Source organism: Polypterus senegalus, chromosome 6 (assembly GCF_016835505.1).
Source record: "Polypterus senegalus isolate Bchr_013 chromosome 6, ASM1683550v1, whole genome shotgun sequence".
Classification (NCBI taxonomy): domain Eukaryota; kingdom Metazoa; phylum Chordata; class Cladistia; order Polypteriformes; family Polypteridae; genus Polypterus; species Polypterus senegalus.
In genome coordinates this window covers 156,016,391-156,037,577 of record NC_053159.1, presented here as the reverse complement: position 1 = coordinate 156,037,577, position 21,187 = coordinate 156,016,391, and the positions used below count along the sequence as shown (strand labels likewise).

Sequence of the window (21,187 nt, the reverse complement as noted above, 5' to 3'; positions counted from 1 at the left end):
GTATTGCCATTGATACATTTTACTAGACAGCAAACATAAATAATAATACATATAATTTAAAGTTGCAGTGCCACATTGAAAAAGATGTGCAAGGGATTTTTCAGATGTTTCATGAAAAAACATGCATAAAAGGTTTATTTAAAGAAAGTGAATTGCTTGTTATTAAGTATGATGTGCTACCTATGAATCCCATTCTTCTTCTTTTGGATGCTCACGTTTGAGGTTCGCCACTGGGGATCATCATTTTCAATATCTTCCTGTCCTCTGCATCTTGCACCGTTACACTCACCACATCCATAATAAGGCCTTCCTCTTTTCCTCTTGCCTGGCAGCTCTATCCTTAACATCCTTCTCCCAATATACCCAGCCTCTCTCCTCTGCACATGTCCAAACCAATGCAATCTCACATCTCTGACTTTGTCTCCCAACTGTCCAACCTGAACTGACCCTCTAATGTACTCATTTCTAATCCTGTCCATCCTGGTCGCACCCAATGCAATTCTTAATATATAGTTTTCTAATATTGTCTAATATAGCCGTGCCTGTTTAATTATTATGCATGTTTCTAGCAAAGTCTATACAAGTACTGTACATAACAGTGTAACTTAGCATAACATTCTCAGTCACTCATAAACTCTGTTGGCATGTTGATTAATTTCAGCTTGAAATAGCTTTGGCTTCGCGGCATTTTACTTGAAGTGAAATTAATAAAAGGTCCTCTTTTTCTTTTTGCTGTCATTCATTACTATATTTTCGTCTCTGACTTTTGACGCCACTTCAATCAGCAACAAAAACGTATTTAACTCTTTTTTATCATATACTGTACAGTACAGGTCACAGTCTATTATAAACTCAAAATGCTTTCAACTTAACACCGTGTGGCAATTAAAAACCTATGCTCCGATAAAGAACCTAACTCCATTTTCTGAATATCGAGCGGTTTGTTATAACCTGAGTATTTTAGCATAATACTATCATAGTGTGTTACTTTATTAACTGGTGCGCTTTCTAATAATGTGGTGGACACTTAACCAATAGAAGTCTGCCGGGGGTGTGTCGCTTTGGAATCGCGTCATTTTTGTGCGACTAGACCAAGCGTGCAGCAAGCGCCCTCCGGATTCATTGCGACAAGTGATACTTGGACATACTGATCGCCCGGCTGTAGGAAAATGATGGTTATCGAGGAAGTAATTTTGCAGCTTTATGATATACAAGCGGTGAAGTTTGGCAAGTTCCAGTTAAAGAGCGGCATTTCTTCGCCGATATACTTTGATCTAAGGGTGATCGTCTCCCATCCAACTTTGATGAACCAGGTAATTTATTTTTGCCCAATCCTTGTTTTCACAAGTAACATGCTTTAAGCTGATCGTTATTTATATGTTTTAATTAAATCGATCAATGATATACCAAATAGTAATGTAACAATTAATCGTTTCGTTATAGTAATTAAATATGTGGTTGCACGTGGCGTAAGACGCATAGTTTTCTTGATTTTATGTTGAGGCATTACAGTAGTTTTCAACTTTGGTGACGAGGTTTCAGGTTTTCCATTTCGTCAGACATATTATGCTTCGTCTGTAACATTCCTACTTATATTTATAACGCTGAATAATAAAAGTTGTAAAAATACGACCCATTGTAAACAAGAGTCTAATTAATTCCAATCTAAAGATTCAATAGTTAAAATGTAGTTTTATAATTTTTTAAATTCAGGTTTCCAGTCTGCTGTTTCAGTGCTCAAGGGATGCTGATTTGAAATACGATTTATTATGTGGTGTTCCGTATACCGCCCTGCCACTGGCCACCATCATCTCTTCTTCCAATAATGTGCCGATGCTTATTCGGAGAAAAGAAGCCAAAGATTATGGTAATTAAATTTACAATTAAAGTAGTAATAATTTTTTTTCAGTTATTCTGTTTAGTATCAGTTGCATTGCCACATGTACCAAAAACAGTGAAGTTCTTACTTGGTGATGGCTGTACTAAAATGCATAATTTTAATGGAAAATATAAAATCAGGTTATTTGTGTTGCATGTTACCCCTGTTTTCATTCTACTTGTTCCATTACTTAAAACTACAACAACAATATCCGAGTTCAGAAATTCAGCACCTTGTGTGGAGTAGTGGCTCAAATAAAAAACTAAATTACTTGACCACTTATTATGGCTCTGGATGTAGGCAAAGTCACTACCTTCAAAAGATCCCAAAGCTTATATTTGCAGAATCCCAAAAATAAGGTAGACCAAAACAATGATTTAAAATAAGAATTAAGGCTTCTTTTTTCAAGAATTGAATTTTACCCTAGTAAAAAAATGCAAGTTTATACAGTATATTTATGGTGAAAGGTGAACTAATAATCAGCATTGAGAGACATTATGATGTCTCTGGGACTGAGTTTTCTGGGTTCAGATTGTTGTCTGTATGCAGTTTGCACATTTTCCCCGTGTCTGTGTAAGTTGCCGTGAAAATACTCCGGTTTTCTTCCCGCATCCCCAGAGCTGTGCAGGTTAGGTTAAATGGTGACTCAAAATTGTTTGGGTTTGTTTGTGTGAGTGGGACCTGTGTGCATTAGTGCTCTGTCTAGGGTTGTTTCATACCTTGTGCCCAGGTGATAGGGTCCAGCTCCTGTGGCTCAAATTTGAATTAAGTGGGTGAGAATTGATTTAGGTATGTAAACTTACTTTAATTAAATTATTAGGAGAACATTAATTTGCTATGAACAGCAGTTTAGGAGTTGAGTACCATGTCAAAAAAGTATTTTATCCATGACCTTACATATTAAGTGCAAAGTTCTTAAGATACTTCCTATCATCCCCGTGAAAACTGCATTCTTCCCTATCAGCAAAGTAAACTGAAGATGAAAATGGTTAACAAACAGATAATAGTGTTTGTCCAGCTGATAAAAGCAAGATACCATTTGCTTCACTCAGCAGCCCACTATGTTAAATATGAACCAAAGAAAGACATGTATAGCAAGACTCTGTTCTGAAGCACCAATATTCATGCTGATGCTATCACTAACCACACAAGTCTTATCTTTAAGAGTACTAATGTACCATAGCTCAATTTAAAATGTTACAGCCTCTTGGTTAATATCTTAGTCTTGTATTTTTGCATTTATTTATTTGGCCAGCACCTTTATTCACAGTGAGTTGCAACATTTGTGATACAATTGGTTACATTTCTTGTTCAGTTGGAACATAGGTGGGTGAAGTGACTTGCTCAGAGTGAATGGCAGGATTTGAACCCACCACATCGGCGTTTGAAGTCCGAAGCCTTAATCACTGTGTCACACTGCCTGCCTATTGTGTATGTCATTCCCAATCAACAAATCCTCCAGATTGCATAAATCACTTGTCCTTTGCACTTTTACTCCACATTTGTCTTGATGCCATAGCCGCTCTGACTTTCTCACAGCTGTATTTTCAATTGCTGCAATGGACAGAAAAAATTCTTTTCTTTACTTCCTTTATGCAGTTAACATGTCACATTGGAAAACATTGTTAAAATACAGAAAAAAAAAACATAACTTATTTGATGCATTATTTGAAGGTGCCTCATGTACAGTATTTGTTTTTACTGGCCACTGTCCAGTATTGGCAGGAATAGAAATAACTGCTGAGTTAACACAAGTTCTTATCTAATTTTGGTACAACTTGGTTAAAAATTATCCCTGACAAATCTTTGCAAATTTTATTCAACTTGCAGTTCACTACATGAGTGACTATGTCCTTCTGTTTCATTGTATTTTGTCAAAATGTGCTGAATGATATCTGAACTTTTGGGCCTCTGATCAGTGCAAAACCATGTTATATACTTGCAGTAAGACTTGATTGTAATAGGAAACGCATCCTTGTTTTTTCATTTTTTATTTCTTTTTCAGCTTAATTGAGTTTCGGCACAGGTGCAATAAATGTCCTATGTATGACATTGGAGGCCTATTATTTACTCATAATTATGTAATTATTTTCAATGTACCTGTATATAAACATTTGATTTGTTTAAAAGTAAAACTGAGGAGCAGCTCCCGGTACGAGGGGCGTTCAATTATAAACAGGAATGTTCATGCTTTGTTCTTATAAAAAGTTCAAGGTAGACCTGACTCATTGGACAAACACATGCGTGTTAGAATTTGTCGTTAGTAGTGCTAGCTGCACTTTTCCCCACTTGCGATCAGTTGCGATCAACTTGTTGGAGCAGGAGGTACACAAGTGAATTATTATTACCGGTACATCTTTGACAAATGAATGAGTCATTCCATCTTAGATTTATTTGAGACTTAATAATCAGTTTGAAGAGTGTCACTCTCCGTCTAGAGTGCATAATTGGTGCAAGTCATTCAGAGAGGGAGTATCATCTCTTCTGTCCACTTAAGGAATTTTTAGGAGGGAAGAAATTCAAGTCAAATGAGGAAGTTATTGACGCTGTGCAAGAATGGGTCAACATGCAGTCAAAAGACATCTACTCTTCTGGGAGTAAGAAGCATCCTGAGCATTGGAACAAGGGTATTGCAATGGCAGGAGACTACATAGAAAAATAGTGTGTAAGTCATTTCATTGTTCAAGTGTACCTCATAAATTCCTGGTTATATTTGAACGCCCCTCCTACTAACTCCATTGTCATCTGATCCTTGAAACACCCAGCCTCCACGTACATTCAGAAACAATTCATGTTAAATTAAACAAAGATTTAATTAATCATTAAAAACTGACCTCTGACTTAAGAAGTTGGAAGAACTGATAATCAGCAGAATTGGAAACTGAATTGGAATCAAAATCATTTTTATTCTCAGTTGGGTAATGAACAGGTTGGTTTGGAGCTGCTGATAACTTAACACAACACCAACTATGAATAACATAAGTTAAACACTATGCATAATAAACAGTTGCAGAATAGTGTATTTAAAAAGGAGATGTGCAAGTCAAAGCATGTGTGTGTGGTATGTAAGCACACGCTCACACACATACATGTACATATACTGCACATACACACACCTTCTTACAGTATATGAAAGAACACGGGCATAAGCAAGGAAGACTTAGACTAAATTACTGATTTGCAAGGGCTATGGCTCTGGGAAAGAAACTGTTTAGATGTCTGTTAGTTTTAGTTGTAATTGACCTAAAGCATTTATCAGAAGAGAGTTTTTGAAACATGTGATGACCTGGTTGAGGTGAGTCAGTGGTGATCCTTTTGACATTGTTAGTGACACTAGACGCATACAAGTCTGTTGCAGATGGAAGAGCACAGCCAATTGTTTTTTAAGCATACCTCACAGCCCACTGTAATTTATTTATGGAGGAGACCATTGCTGAACCAAACCAGACAACAATGGAGAATGTGATCACACTTTCAATTTTAACTTTGCGAAATTTGACTAGGATGAGCTGGGAATTATGTCATTTCTTTAGTTGGCATAAAAATTACAACCGTTGCTGAGCCTTTTCAGCGATAGAAATTGTGTTAATGACCCAGCTGGGAGTGTTGTGATATTTGGGGCCAGCAATTTGAAGGATTCCACCATATTGATTGTAAGATCATTCATTTTTAATGAGACAGGTTGTACAACAACAACAACAACATTTATTTATATAGCACATTTTCATACAAACAGTAGCTCAAAGTGCTTTACATATTAAAGAACAGAAAAATGAAAGACAATTATAAAACAAAATAAATCAACATTAATTAACATCGAATAAGAGTAAGGTTCAATGGCCAGGGGGGACAGAAAAAACAAAAAAACTCCAGACGGCTGGAGAAAAATAAAATCTGTAGGGATTCCAGACCATGAGACCGCCCAGTCCCCTCTGGGCATTCTACCTAACATAAATGAAACAGTCCTCTTTGGATTTAGGGTTCTCACGGAAGGGCTTGATGATGATGATGGTCACGTAGACTTCTGCCTTTTAATCCGTCCATCATTGTTGGAGCATCATGAAGCTTTGAGTAGGTGGAGGTGGCGCAGGCCACCACCACAAAGAAACCGGAAAAAGAAACAGAAAAGAGAGTAGGGGTCAGTACGATTTTAGAGCCACCATGAATAGTTATTATGATGAATTGAACATACAGAGTATCAGGATTAAGTTAAATTAAGATTAAAATGAAGTTATAAAAGGCCATGTTAAAGTAATGTGTTTTCAGCAGTGTTTTAAAGTGCTCTACTGTATCAGCCTGGCGAATTCCTATTGGCAGGCTATTCCAGATTTTAGGTGCATAGCAGCAGAAGGCCGCCTCACCACTTCTTTTAAGTTTTGTTCTTGGAATTCTAAGGAGACACTCATTTGAGGATCTGAGGTTACGATTTGGAATATAAGGTGTCAGACATTCCGATATATAAGATGGGGCGAGATTATTTAAGGCTTTATAAACCATAAGCAGAATTTTAAAGTCAATTCTGAATGACACAGGTAACCAGTGTAGTGACATTAAAACTGGAGAAATGTGTTCGATTTTCTTTTCCTAGTTAGGATTCTAGCAGCTGCATTCTGCACTAGTTGCAAACGATTTATATCTTTTTGGGTAGTCCTGAGAGGAGTGCGTTACAGTAATCTAGTCGACTGAAAACAAACGCTGAACTAATTTCTCAGCATCTTTCAGTGATATAAGAGGTCTAACTTTACTTATGTTTCTTAAGTGAAAAATGCTGTCCTAATGATCTGATTAATATGTGATTTAAAATTCAGATTACAGTCAACAATCACCCCTAAGCTTTTTACCTCCGCCTTGACTTTTAATCCTAATGTATCCAGTTTATTTCTAATAGCCTCATTGTATCCATTATTGCTGATCACTAAAATTTCAGTTTTCTTTATTTAACTTGAGAAAATTACTATTCATCCATTCTGAGATACAAGTCAGACATTGTGTTAGTGAATCAATAGAATCGGGTCATCAGGTGCTATTGATAAGTACAGCTGTGTGTCATCAGCATAGCTGTGGTAGCTCACGTTGTGCCCTGAGATAATCTGACCTAACGGAAGCATGTAGATTGAGAATAACAGCGGACCCAGGATAGAGCCTTGTGGAACACCATATTGGATATCATGTGTCTTCGAGTTGTAATTCCCACAACTAACAAAAATTTTCTCCCTGTCAGGTAGGATTCAAACCAATTTAAGACACTGCCAGAGAGGCCCACCCATTGACTAAGGCGATTTCTAAGAATGTTGTGATCAATGGTGTCAAATGCAGCACTCAGATCTAAGAGGATGAGAACAGATAAATGGCCTCTGTCTGCATTTACCCGCAAGTCATTTACTACTTTAACGAGTGCAGTTTCTGTGCTGTGATTTGTTCTAAAACCCGACTGAAATTTATCAAGAATAGCATGTTTATTTAGGTGGTCATTTAACTGCATAATGACTGCCTTCTCCAGAACTTTACTTAAGAAAGGCAGGTTAGAGATGGGTCTAAAATTTTCAAGAGCTGAGGGGTCGAGATTATGTTTCTTAAGTAGGGGTTTAACTACAGCAGTCTTAAGACAGTCTGGGAAGACCCCAGTATCTAGTGACGAATTTACTATGTCAAGAACATTATCAATTAGCACGCCTGATACTTCTTTGAAAAACCTTGTTGGTATCGGGTCAAGGAGCAGGTGGAGGGTTTTAATTGAGAGATTATTTTTGTAAATCAGGTAAATCTATCCTAGTGAAAGAGTTTAATTTGTTTATAACAGGATGCTGGGGTTTAGGAGGATCCTTAGTGTTGGAGGGATATACTATGTTATTTCTAATATCATTAATTTTTGATTGAAAATACAGCGACAGCCTCACAGGTTTCACTGGAAGCACTTAGGAGGCATTCCTTTGAGCTACCTGGGTTTAGTAGGCGATCAATTGTAGAAAATAAGACTCTGGGATTACTAGCATTGTTATTTATAATCTTTGAGAAATAGCAGCGTCTCTCAAGACGGACAGTGTTATTGTATTCTGTTATTTTGACTTTTAATATTTCGTGGTGGATAGTAAGTTTAGTCTTCCTCCATTGACGCTCAGCTCTACGGCATGTTCTCTTTAAATCAGACACTCTTTGGGTCTTCCATGGTATAACAATGCTAGAAGATTTTTTCACTGTCTTTTCAGGTGCAACTATGTCAACAGCAGCTCTCACTTTAGAATTAAATCTTTCCACCTTACTATTTACATTATCCTCGCTATTATAGCTGGCACTATAAACGGACTGATTGCTTAAAATGTTTGTAAGTTTTAAAGCTGCTGCCGAGTCAAAGAAGCGTTTTTTAACAATATGCTTCTCATGAGTGTTTTTTATCATTATTTCTATATTAAAAGTAGAAGAAAATGGTCTGATAGACCAATATCAATGATCTGCTTTATATCAACTTTCAGTCCTTTAGTAATCACTAAGTCTAATGTATGACCTGCTTTATGTGTAGGCTGATTTATGAGTTGTCTCAAATCAAAAGAATCCAGGAGGTTCATAAATTCTTTTACTTTTAGATCACACTGATTATCTATATGAAAATTAAAGTCGCCAACTATTAGGAGTGTGTCATAGTTAGTAATTAAAATTGACATTAAGTCAGAGAATTCCTCAAAAAACGACGCGTTATATTTAGGAGGTCTATACACGGATAATACTAGAACTTGAGAATCTCCATGGATAACAACGGCGAGATACTCAAAGGACTTGAACTTACCAAAACTGACATCTTTACATTTTAATCGCTGCGAGTAAATGTTAGCCAATACGCCCCCCCTTTTTCCCTGGCGGTCTGCACGAGTAAAACTGTAATCCGGAGGCGCAGATTCGATTAAAACTGCGCGCATCTGAACTAAGCCACGTTTCATTTAGTGCAATAAGATCTATTTTTTTATCACTAATAAGATCGTTGATAAAAAACGTTTTGTTAGTTAAAGCTCTAACATTCAATAGTGCCATATTTAATGTTTCGGAGGTGCAGAGATGAGTACTATGTGCGTTATTGATATTTGGAATAGGAACTAAATTATTAATATTAGCGCCGCTCTGTGTGTATTTTTGTTTAATCTGTGATCTGTTTTATAATTTTAATACATTGTTTCTCTAAAATAGTGATTTTAATTAGATTATTGGAGTTTATGCCGTATTTCCTAGGTTTTCTACGTGCATTGAGATTGCTTATTACAGTAAAGGTTGTAACTGCTGTTTGCGAAAGCCAATTATTATTTCTACTGTCTTGGTGGTATTGAGTGCCAGATTATTTATTGCACACCAAGACACAAAACTTTCTGTAAGCTATTTCATTACAATTAGAAATTGGTCCAATGATGGTGGTGTCATCAGAGAATTGAAGAATCATTGATTGTACAGTCATTGGTGTACAAGGAACAGAGTTAGGGGAAGTGCACAGCATGGAGGGGCACATGCTAATATAGAGGCAGTCTGAGAAGTGTGAGCCAACCAGACATACTGTTTCTGGTTTGTCAGAAAACTGCAAATCCATTTACAGGTGGAAGTATTCAGTTCAGTTTGTTGAAGTATAGTTAGCAACAGTTCAGGGACAATGGTGTTAGATTCTGAATTGAAGTCTGCAAACAGTACTCTGGCACAAGTCCAGATGCTCTAGCACAAAGTGAAAGATCATATTTATGGCATGGTCCATGGATCTGTTTTCACTACATGCAGACTAAAGTGGGTCAAGGTGAGCAGCAGTAACTGACTTAAGATGGGTTAGAACTAGCTGTTCAAATATTTTCATTACAACTGATGTAAGTGTAATAGGCATACAATTGCTGAGGCTGCTTGTTTTACCTTTTTTCACAGTGCTTCCCAGGACATTGAAATAAGGTTGACAATTAAAAAAACAAAAGTACTCTTCTTCTCAATTCCCCTGGGTTCCCACTGGAAAAAAAAAACAACCAAGCCTAACTGGACTTTAATATAGCATTTCAAAACATCTTTGAGAACATGAAGAAAATTATATAAAGACAAACCAAAGAAGTGTACATCTAGTGCCTCAGCAGAAGTTATCAAACCAAAGCCTACCATCCAACTTACTAAAGAAAGGTTTCACACTTGTCACACTACTGAATTTAGGTGATCTCAAAATCATACCTTTCAGTTTTTGTAATCCTTTTTCTACAGAAATCAATGTGGAGGACACTTTTAAAAAAGAGATCCTAATCAAGAAATTTTCTCATTTGTACCAAGCAAAACATCCATTCCGTTGCTTTCTAATCTAATAAAAATAATGATTAGAAAAACAAACAGCAGTGAATTAATTAAGAGTACATAGCAACTGAAACAATATGTCCGTGCAGGTATAGCAACTTCATTAATTTATTATTTCACAATAGTTGTGGCCAGAAGGTATCAGAGAAGAAGAAAACAAAAACTTCGGTAGAAGATCCCAAAGAAAGTAAACCTTAGTGGATTCATGATCCTTACTTGTTAAAGAATGCATAGGCCTAATAGTCATGTAGCTCCTCCTGGGCATTCTGTATTTTATAATCTACTTTGAAATTGTGGAGCTCTAATGGTGCTGAAATTACTGTAGAGATATAGTCCTTAAAGCTGAAGACAACTTCTGTTAGACTGCGGGAATATGTAGACAATAGTACAGTGGCACAAGCGGTCACCACAGGATACAGAGAAAGGCAAAGGGCTTATAATTTATTAGCAATTTAGTCACTTCAAATTTTAGCACATAGAAAACGTTGCTTTAGAACAGGAGTCCTCATTCAAGGTCCTGGAGGGCTGCAGTGGTTGCAGGATTTCTTTCCAATCCTTGCTGATAATGAAACTTGATATTTAACTAATTGGCCTGTTAGTGCTTTCATTCATCTAAGGTAAATTTTAATTACACTTTAGAGTTTCTTTCTCTGAAAAAGCCATGTGTTTTGTGAACCAGAATATATTTAAACTTAACAGTCCTTCCAATTTCCCTTTCGTTCATTTGTAAACTTTTTTTTTTTAACACAGTTACTTCATGGTGCATATTCATAGGTTTAAAAGGAAGCATGTTTGCAAGAGAGCTGCTGGTTTACTGGTTATCTGCATACATTATTAACTAATGTCTGGTTAAGAAAACAGGCAACCATTAAAATTTAAATGCAGCTGTTAAAAACTAAAATACGCAACTAAGGGTTCTGAATATTAGCAGGCAAGATAACTAAAATTAACTCAAACACTTGCTGCTTTAGTAGTAAATAAACGGGGCCTAAATAAAGAATTGGTTGAAGTGAACAGACCCCCAGGACTGTAATTGAAGACCTCTGATCTACAATATAACAAAAATTTGTCTTTGATTAATGAAAGTGCTAACAAGGCATATAGTTAAATATCAAGCTTCATTATCAGCAAATACTGAGTTCTAATTGGGAAAACTGGCTGGAATAAAATCCTGTAGCCACTGCAGCCCTCCAGGACTATTACTGAAGACCTCTGCTTTAGAATATTAAGTATAAATGGTTGTACTCATAACAACACACATCACAATGTATCACTTTGTATTTAACTGAGTTAACACAGAATGGCCGATAATGAATGCAAAATTATTGGTTATAATCCCTTGATAGTGGGATAGGTCACTGTCACCATCAAATTGAAAGTTGTTTGCAAAATAATTGTCCTGAACAATCTTGACTTGTTTTTGTTTATTGGAGAGTTGTTCTGTAAGATGGTTATTATAACTTATATATGCATAAATAATGAAATCATGATATACTATTTCAGATTGCCAGTGCTGGCAGTTTACTCTGTATGAAGTAAATAGATGCTTGTTGTACAGTAATTTGGAAAGCTTTTCTTTTTTTTCAGGTACCAAACGTATTATTGAAGGCGATTTCAAGAAAGGAGAAACTTGTTTAGTTATTGAGGATGTGGTCACCAGTGGATCCAGTGTCTTGGAGACAGTTGAAGTTCTGAAGAAAGAAGGACTAAAGGTCACAGATGCTATTGTCCTGATGGATAGAGAACAGGGAGGCAAAGCCAAATTGGAGGAATCGGGAATCCAACTTCATTGTGTTTGCACCTTGACAAAACTTCTAGATGTTCTTCACAAAAATGGGAAAATACAAGCTGAAATACTGCAGGATGTTCACCAATTTATTAGAGAGAATAATACTTTTGTTAGCCCTGAGAAACAGTCTGTCACATCTGCAAAGAAAGTTTGTAAAGAATTAAGTTATGGAGCATGTGCTGAACTTGTGGACATTCACCCTGTTGCTGCAAAACTTTTGAGGATAATGGAAAAGAAGAAGACGAATCTTTGCCTGTCGGCTGATGTGACTTCATCGAAAGAGCTTCTTCACCTTGCAGACACTTTAGGTCCTCATATTTGTATCCTTAAGACTCACATTGATATATTGGATGATTTTCAGTCCATTGTTACTTCAGAGCTTAATGCACTGGCAGATAAGCATGAGTTTTTGATTTTTGAAGATCGGAAATTTGCTGACATTGGAAACACTGTTAAACATCAGTATGAAGGTAATTCAAATTATAGCTATAAAGATGAGTGTAACAAAAGCATAATGCATTCTGTGTGGAGTATTATATCTGTTATTAAAATTTCTGTATATGAATTGCTAGAACTAATGACCATATCTGAGTGAAAAAATGAATGATTTATCTAAGTGAAGTGAATCCTTAAAGTAAATAAGCTATAGTGGTTAAACTGTACTAATGGTGTGTGCATGTTCAGTTGCAGACGAGAGAACATGAATCAACAAATATTTATTTTATGTAGTGCTCTTAACAGCTTGCATCGTCATAAGTAGCTTTACTATATGTTAGTAATAAACCAGCAAACCTGCGATTCCAAGAATGGCAATCACTTTCTGTTATTTGGAGGGAAGAAAAATCATGGAGGGTGGGTGCGTCCTGGGAAAGTTTTCATTTAATTAAATAAACATATTTGTACTATAGCGGTTTCTTTTTGGAGCCGTGACTTATCTGGTTTTGGTGTTTCAGAAGCGCGTTGTAGGCGCCTGCGTTCATTGTTTATATCCATGCGGTGTCGTTAGTTAGAAGTCGTGACCATGTTGGCGGATCTGGGCTTGGAGGGCTACATTACTAAACGAAGGTGGTGTGGGCGGTTGCATTTGGGCGGCGGTGGTAGTGTGTCCTGCTTGCTTGTGGCCTGTGGCATCTGTGCATATACACTTACCTAAAGGATTATTAGGAACACCATACTAATACGGTGTTTGACCCCCTTTCGCCTTCAGAACTGCCTTAATTCTATGTGGCATTGATTCAACTTTCTTTAGAAATGTTGGCCCATATTGATAGGATAGCATCTTGCAGTTGATGGAGATTTGTGGGATGCACATCCAGGGCACGAAGCTCCCGTTCCACCACATCCCAAAGATCATCTATTGGGTTGAGATCTGGTGACTGCGGGGGCCATTTTAGTACAGTGAACTCATTGTCATGTTCAAGAAACCAATTTGAAATGATTCGAGCTTTGTGACATGGTGCATTATCCTGCTGGAAGCACCCATCAGAGGATGGGTACATGGTGGTCATGAAGGGATGGACATGGTCAGAAACAATACTCAGGTAGCCCGTGGCATTTAAACGATGCCCAATTGGCATTAAGGGGCCTAAAGTGTGCCAAGAAAACACCCCCCACACCATTACACCACCACCACCACCAGCCTGCACAGTGGTAACAAGGCATGATGGATCCATATTTTCATTCTGTTTATGCCAAATTCTGACTCTACCATTTGAATGTCTCAACAGAAATCGAGACTCATCAGACCAGGCAACATTTTTCTTCAACTGTCCAATTTTGGTGAGCTCGTGCAAATTGTAGCCTCTTTTTTCTATTTGTAGTGGAGATGAGTGGTACCCGGTGGGGTATTCTGCTGTTGTAGCCCATCCGCCTCAAGGTTGTGCGTGTTGTTTCTTCACAAATGCTTTGCTGCATACCTCGGTTGTAACGAGTGGTTATTTCAGTCAAAGTTGCTCTTCTATCAGCTTGAATCAGTTGGCCCATTCTCCTCTGACCTATAGCATCAACAAGGCATTTTCGCCCACAGGACTGCCGCATACTGGATGTTTTTCCCTTTTCACACCATTCTTTGTAAACCCTAGAAATGGTTGTGCGTGAAAATCCCAGTAACTGAGCAGATTGTGAAATACTCAGACCGGCCCGTCTGGCACCAACAACCATGCCACGCTCAAAATTGCTTAAATCACCTTTCTTTGCCATTCTGACATTCAGTTTGGAGTTCAGGAGATTGTCTTGACCAGGACCACACCCCTAAATGTATTGAAGCAACTGCCATGTGATTGGTTGATTAGATAATTGCATTAATGAGAAATTGAACAGGTGTTCCTAATAATCCTTTAGGTGAGTGTATACAACCTGGCGTGCACACTTTACTTTCAAGTTTAGTTTACAGGTCATGTTGTGTTGTTTGGGCGCCACCTACTGACTCTGGGAAGCCGCTTGGTTTGACTCCGGGGCTCTGAGGCGCAGTGCGCATGCGGTTTCGGTGCGTCTGGCATCCGTGCATATATACAACCTTCATTTAGTAATATAGATATACAAACTAATTAGTACCATAAACGTGAAAAACACCAGCGAAAAACACAATATCCAATAGATCTAGAGAGTATATCTGATTGATTTTCATAGTATTTGCAATCAAAAGGAATTTTTCTTATTAAAATTAGTTTTTGCTTAACAGTACAAGCAAGAGTACACATGAGAGGTTAGGCATCAAGCTAAAAGAAGTGAGAGTTCAGGGTGTAGTGTGTAGGTGGGTGCAAAATTGTTTTCAAACACAGGAAGAAAAGGGTTATAGTGCAAAAAACCCAATCAGATTTGGTAGATGTTAAAAATGGTGACCCATTTAATGTAATGTATTACACATAGGAAGTAAAAATATTAGATTTGAATGCACAGTGGGAGGTTAGAAAATTGAAAGTACTGCTTATGAAAAGAATGTATATGTCATAATGGACTCGTGACTATTAACTTCCCGACAGTGTAAAGACAGAATGTTAGGTTATATAGCACAATGTGTAGAGTACAAGTCCAAGGAGGGTATGCTCCAGCTTTATAACACACTAGTCAGGCCACATCTGGAGGATTGTATATAGTTTTGGTCTTCAGTGTACAAAAATCGTACAGCAGCACTAGAAAAAGTCAAGGGGATGGCTGATTCCAGGATTGCAGGGGATTTATTAATGGGGTAGATTAAAGGAGTTGAACATTTTAAGCAAAAGGAGATCAAGAAATATTTTAAAATTATGAATGGAATTAGTACAGTGCAGTCTGCTGCTTTTCAACAAGAATACATAGACACAGTTGGGTTAACTTCGTAGAAACATTAGGAAGTGTTTCTTTACACCGGGAACCATAGACACATGTAATAAGTTACCAAGCAGTGTGGTAGACAGTAGGACTTTAGGGACCTTCAAAACCTGACTTGACGTTTTTTGGAAGAATTAAGTGGATAGGACTGGCTAGTTTATTTCGGCTGAATGGCCTGTTTTCATCAAAATCTTTTCATGGCAAATATGAGAGAAAGGCAATAACTTTATACATTTTGAGTAGAGATGTCTTAGCTATCAATCAGTGATAGTGTGCAGTAGTGGCACAAATATTATTATTCCAGATAAAAGAAGGAACTGTTGAAAATTGCAAATGAAGAAGCACCAGTTCAAACATTACAAAAACAATGTAGGTCTTTTGTCTCTATTTGAAGATCAGGGCAGATGGGAGCTGTTGAAAAGACCTTGAAAAAGATACTAGGTGCATAGGAGTGACAAAACTGATGCACATTTGCTAGAAGGTCAGTATTAGGAAATCTTAAATGTCCAGTGGAGCACAGTAAAACTAGCTGTATACTGTTAACTAATGTTGTCTTATTTTCATTTCTTATTTTGTCTTTTATTTTTCTTTTCTTCATTATGTAAAGCACTTTGAGCTACTTTTTGTATGAAAATGTGCTATATAAATAAATGTTGTTGTTGTTATATTTAATAACATAATTATAACTTAAATGTGTAGTTGGTCGCCCTGTGGTGGGCTGGTGCCTTGCCCGGGGTTTGTTTCCTGCCTTGCGCCTTGTGTTCGCTGGGATTGGCTCCAGCAGACCCCCATGACCCTGTAGTTAGGATATAGCAGGTTGGGTAATGGATGGATGGATGTGTAGTTTGTTTCAATGTGCTGTATGAATAGCAAAGTGTTTTATTCTTTATTATTGGTAACGTAAACTCGGAATATGGTTATATATATGTATTAGTCATAAATAAAATATGACATCAATTTGAAAAGTTGTCAAATCGGGATTAGTATAATAGGATCTAAGCATAAAAGCTACAAATGGAAGTATAAGGCTTTTCCTAAATCTTGTATCTTTTCCTGTTTCATTAGGGGGTGTGTATCGGATTTCCTCTTGGTCTCACATTGTAAATGCGCATGTGGTCCCTGGTCCTGGAGTGGTGAAAGGTTTAAGAGAAGTTGGGCTTCCTCTTAATAGAGGATGTTTGCTTATTGCTGAAATGAGCTCTCAGGGATCCTTAGCTGTAGGGGACTACAGCAAAGCAGCTGTAAGTATTGCTCTTTGGTGGTTCTTCTTATTATAACCTTACTATAATATTATGCATAAAGGTTTTGGCACAGTTTGAAAGCATACTCCTCAGGTGATCATCAAACAATGTTTTAGTACATGAAAGATTTTAATTTAATTGAAATGTGGATTTATTTTAAATAGGTTAAAATGGCTGAGGAATATTCCAACTTTGTTTTTGGCTTTATCTCCGTGTCAAAGATGACGAATAACCCAGAGTTTCTCCATATGACTCCTGGGGTTCAGATGCAGTTAAGCGGTAAGGACCATTTGAAAATGTATACTTCATGTGTTAGATTTAGAATTGTAATGTCCACTTTCAATTCTTTAGTCTTTTTACACATTTCTTACAATGAAGAGTATTGATTTCCCATCTTTTTCGTTTTGTTCATATGCATGTTTCTGCACGATCATTCCAGATATAAAGAAACTTTACATCAGAGAAGGAAAAAAAATACAAAATGATGTTCAGAAAATGTTACTCGCTGAACTGTAGTTCTTTTCTTAAAGTTTTTATTTACCTAAATTATTTTCATCTTTTCCCATTAGTATGTTGGGTTGATGTACAGTGGTTTCAGAGAGTATTTAGACCCTTTATTTTGTGCAAATTTTATTGTTGGAGATTTACTTTAAAATAGATAAATTTGCTCTTTTTGTCTGTCAATCTAAATTCAATTTCCCATGATGACAAAGTGAAAACATGTTTTTAGAAAGGTTTGCAAATTTATTAAAAATCCAAAACCGAAACACAGTTATCAGCAATATACTAATAACCCAATTGTGCTTCACTCACTTAGAATATGGAACCAATGTAGAAAGCATTTTAAGATGGAGAAGCTTTTATCTGTGGCACCTCTGCAAGAGAACCACCTCTTTCAACCTTCGCAAACATATGCAGTTTTTAATATCTGGAAAAAATTTGGGATTAACTTGCTTAGAGATCTTTATATAGACAACGCTTTGCATCCTATGAACAATTACATTCCAAATTTAACATTCCAGCTACACATTTCTTTCACTATCTTCAAATTAGGAACTTTGTTAAACAGAACCTTCCAGATTTTCCTCATCTTGCACCCTCATCAATGCTGGAAAAAATATTGCCCAATCTCAAGGACTTAGACACCATCTCTGCAATATATAAAATTATTTTACAGTCCCTCTGTTTCAAAGATCCAAGAGGACACTGGGGAAAAAAATCTCTCAATTAATATATCAGAAAAGGAGTGGAAAGTAGCAATGCAGAGAATTCACTCAAGCTCCATATGCGCAAAACATACAATTATTCAACTCAAAATTATATATCAAACACATCTGTCTCGTCTAAAACTCTCCAAAATGTTTCCAGGGCAAGATCCAACCTGCGAACGCTGCAAACTAGTCCCAGCCTCACTAGGTCACATGTTCTGGGCCTGCACCAAATTAACAACATTCTGGACCCTAATTTTTAATTACCTTTCAGTCAGTCTCGGTGTCACAATCCCTCCTAACCCATTAACAGCTGTGTTTGGGGTTCTTCCAGATGGCTTTAAAGTGGAGAAAGACAAACAAACTGTTGTTGCATTCACTACACTCTTGGCACGCTGACTTATTTTGCTAAATTGGAAGAATCCTAACTCTCCTCTTTTAAGTCAGTGGGAAACCGATGTTTTATACTATTTGAAATTGGAAAAAATCAAATACTCAGTTAGAGGATCTGTACAGATTTTTTTCAAAACATGGCAGGATCTAATCAGTAATATTTTAAAATAAGCTCTTAAAGCACAGAGGAAGCAATTATTTCTGTATTTCTTTGTCTTCTGTATTCATCTCTATTGGCTTATTAAACTTGTTAATTTAGGTATGTTTATTAGCCTTAAATTTTACGCCGTTTGGCTTGCTCTCTCTCTCAGGGGTGGGGGTCGACTTATTCTTATTTTTACTTTTTGTAAAAATTGATTGTTTTGTATGGAATGATTGCAATAAAATTAATAAAATTTATAAAAAAAAATCCAAAACCGAAATCTCTTATTCATGTAAGACCCTGAATTAATGCAGCACTTTTTATAAGCCCCTTTGGTAGATATTACAGTTTGAGTCTTCCTGGGTACGTTGCTACAAGCTTTGCATGCCTGGATTTTGTCAGTTTATCTCATTCTTCCAGGCAGACTCACTCAAGCTCAATTTGATTGAAATGGAAGTATCTGTACACTACCATCTTCAGGTCTTTCCAAAAAAAGTCCTACGAGGTTTAACTCTGGGCTTTGGCTAGGTTACTCGGGCACAGTGAGAGATTTGTCCCAAAGCCGCTCTAGCGTTGTCTTGACTGTATGCTTCAGGTAATTGTACTGAATGTTGAGCCATCGCCCCAGTCCAAGGTTCAGTGTACTCTGGAACAAGTTTTCTTCAAGGACGTCTCTGTTCATGTCTGCATTTTTCAATCCTGACCAGCCTCACTGTCACTGGCCCGAAGAAGAACCCCCATGGCATGATGCTACTTGGGGTTCGTCCCAGAAAAAAATTTTTGTCTGATCAGAATAGAAAACCTTTCCCCTCGTGCTCTCAGAATCCTGAAAACTGTCATATAAGCATTTCATTCAAGAGTACCTTCCATCCAGCCACTCTACCATAAACGTCTGATTGATGAGTGTAGCTGAGATGGTTGGCCTTCTGACAGTTTTTCCAGTGTTAGCAGATGACTTCTGCAGCTCTGTTAAAGTGACCATTAAATTCTTGGTTACCTTCTTGCCCAATTACTCAGTTTGGCTATAAGGCCTACTTTAGGAAGAGTCCTAGTGTTTCCATGGATCTTTGATTTCATAATTATAGAGGCCACTGTGCTCCTGGAAAAACTGGAAGCTTTAGAAATATCTTTATACCCTTTCCTGATCTGTGCTTCATCATAATTTGATTGGGGAGGTCTATAGAGAATTCCTTGAACTTCATGGCTTGGTTTTTTCCCTGACATGCAGCGTGAACTGAGGGACCTTTTATACACAGATGGTGTGCCTTCATAAGCAATGTCCAGTCAATTCACTTAGCCACAGGCGGACTCCAGTCAAATTCTAGACACATCAAAAAGGTACGTAAAGCAAACAGGATGCACCTTGACCACAGTTTGGAGTGTCACAGCAACGGGTCTGAACAGTTACATGAATGAGAGACTTCAGTGTTTGATTTTTAGTAGAACTGCAAACCTTTCTGAAAACATGTTTTCAGTTTGTCATTCATGGGTATTGAGTGTAGGCTGATGGACAAAAATGACAAATGTATCCATTTACAAATAAATCAACAGTAGAATAAAATAAAGTGTGCAGTAAGTGAAGGAGTCTGAATACTTTCTGAAGCCACTGTTTTATTTATCCATAATTAATATTATTTCTACAATTGTTGAATGTGAATTTTATTGTTAACTGTAGTCATTGCATTATGCTTTGATGTTACAATGTGTGTGGTAAAAGGTAGTCCTGTTTAAATTATCTTTTAACAAACTGTTGGATACATAAATTGAACTGGTGTTCTTTAATCACCTAAGGGGCTGGAGACCCGTTTTTTGTTGTTTTAACTTCCTGTTTTCAAAACCTGAACAATAATAATCCATCAAAGTATGTATGTGTCTTTTTTAACAGGAGACAATCTGGGTCAACAGTATCTGACACCAGAAGAAGTGATTGATAAAAAGAGGTCAGATATCATCATTGTAGGAAGAGGCATTTTAACAGCACCAGATCGACTGGAGGCAGCACAGGCCTATAAAAAAGCAGGCTGGGAGGCTTATCTTAAAAGGCTTACAAAGACTCCTTCATCAGAAGACTGAAAAAGGAAAGGCGCAAACATGCAAATTTCTGTATATGCATCCTTAAAACAAAATTCAAAGGCAACAAATATTAAAATCCCAGGTTAAATCACTACTGTGACTTAATATTCTATGTCTGTAAGGCCATCAGCTGTAACACTTGTTTACCCAATGGTTGTTTACAGAAAGGAAAAAGAAAAGTAATTTTTATATAAAAATAAGTAATGTGATACAAATATCTTGGTTTGCACTGTTTGTAATTAATTATCCCCACTGATAAGTGAGTATAGTGTGTTTCTGAAACAGTTGTGTTGAACTCGGTGTTGTTCACCGTGTCCATAATGTCAAAATGAAATTTATTTTTTTTTAATTATTAGTTACTAAAAGAATCAATTTGATAGTATTTTTACAAAAATAAATATACACATATTTGAAAAATATGTAATTACATTCTTCATATAATTTTTTCTGAAATAGCTTGTATATGCCTGATTTCATAAATTTGTTGCCATTTCTAACATTTTTATTTTGGATAAGCACACTTTACAATTACAGAACACGAAAGTAGAAAAGTTGAAAAGTAGAAAACTGTCCATGTAGGTGGCATTTATGATTTAGGATAATTTTAGTTTGACCAAAATGAAACCTTGATATCTAGTATCAAACAAATGGTAAAGATAAAATGCAGCTATTACACAATGAGAGTCCCAGAAGTAGTAAATGCAGGGAGAGACTGTTTGGAACTCTGAGTTCATACAAGTCCTGGAAAATCATGAAAAATTAACAAGCCAAAATCTGCTTAAAAGTGATTGAAAATATGCAAGTGAATTCCAAGTATCGCATATTAGGAGATAAAAACGTTTTATTTTTTGAAAACAA

At 36.8% G+C, this 21,187-nt stretch overlaps 1 protein-coding gene across 1 annotated transcript; it reads left to right on the top strand.

Moving 5' to 3' along the window:
- The first annotated feature begins 1,061 nt into the window (after positions 1–1,061).
- umps (uridine monophosphate synthetase) lies at positions 1,062–20,421 on the top strand. The gene is made up of 6 exons (XM_039757403.1): positions 1,062–1,313; positions 1,714–1,867; positions 11,762–12,433; positions 16,338–16,513; positions 16,678–16,792; positions 20,142–20,421. The coding sequence occupies exons 1-6, from the start codon at positions 1,170–1,172 to the stop codon at positions 20,327–20,329; spliced, it is 1,449 nt and encodes a 482-aa protein (XP_039613337.1). The 5' UTR covers positions 1,062–1,169; the 3' UTR covers positions 20,330–20,421.
- The last annotated feature ends 766 nt before the right edge of the window (positions 20,422–21,187 follow it).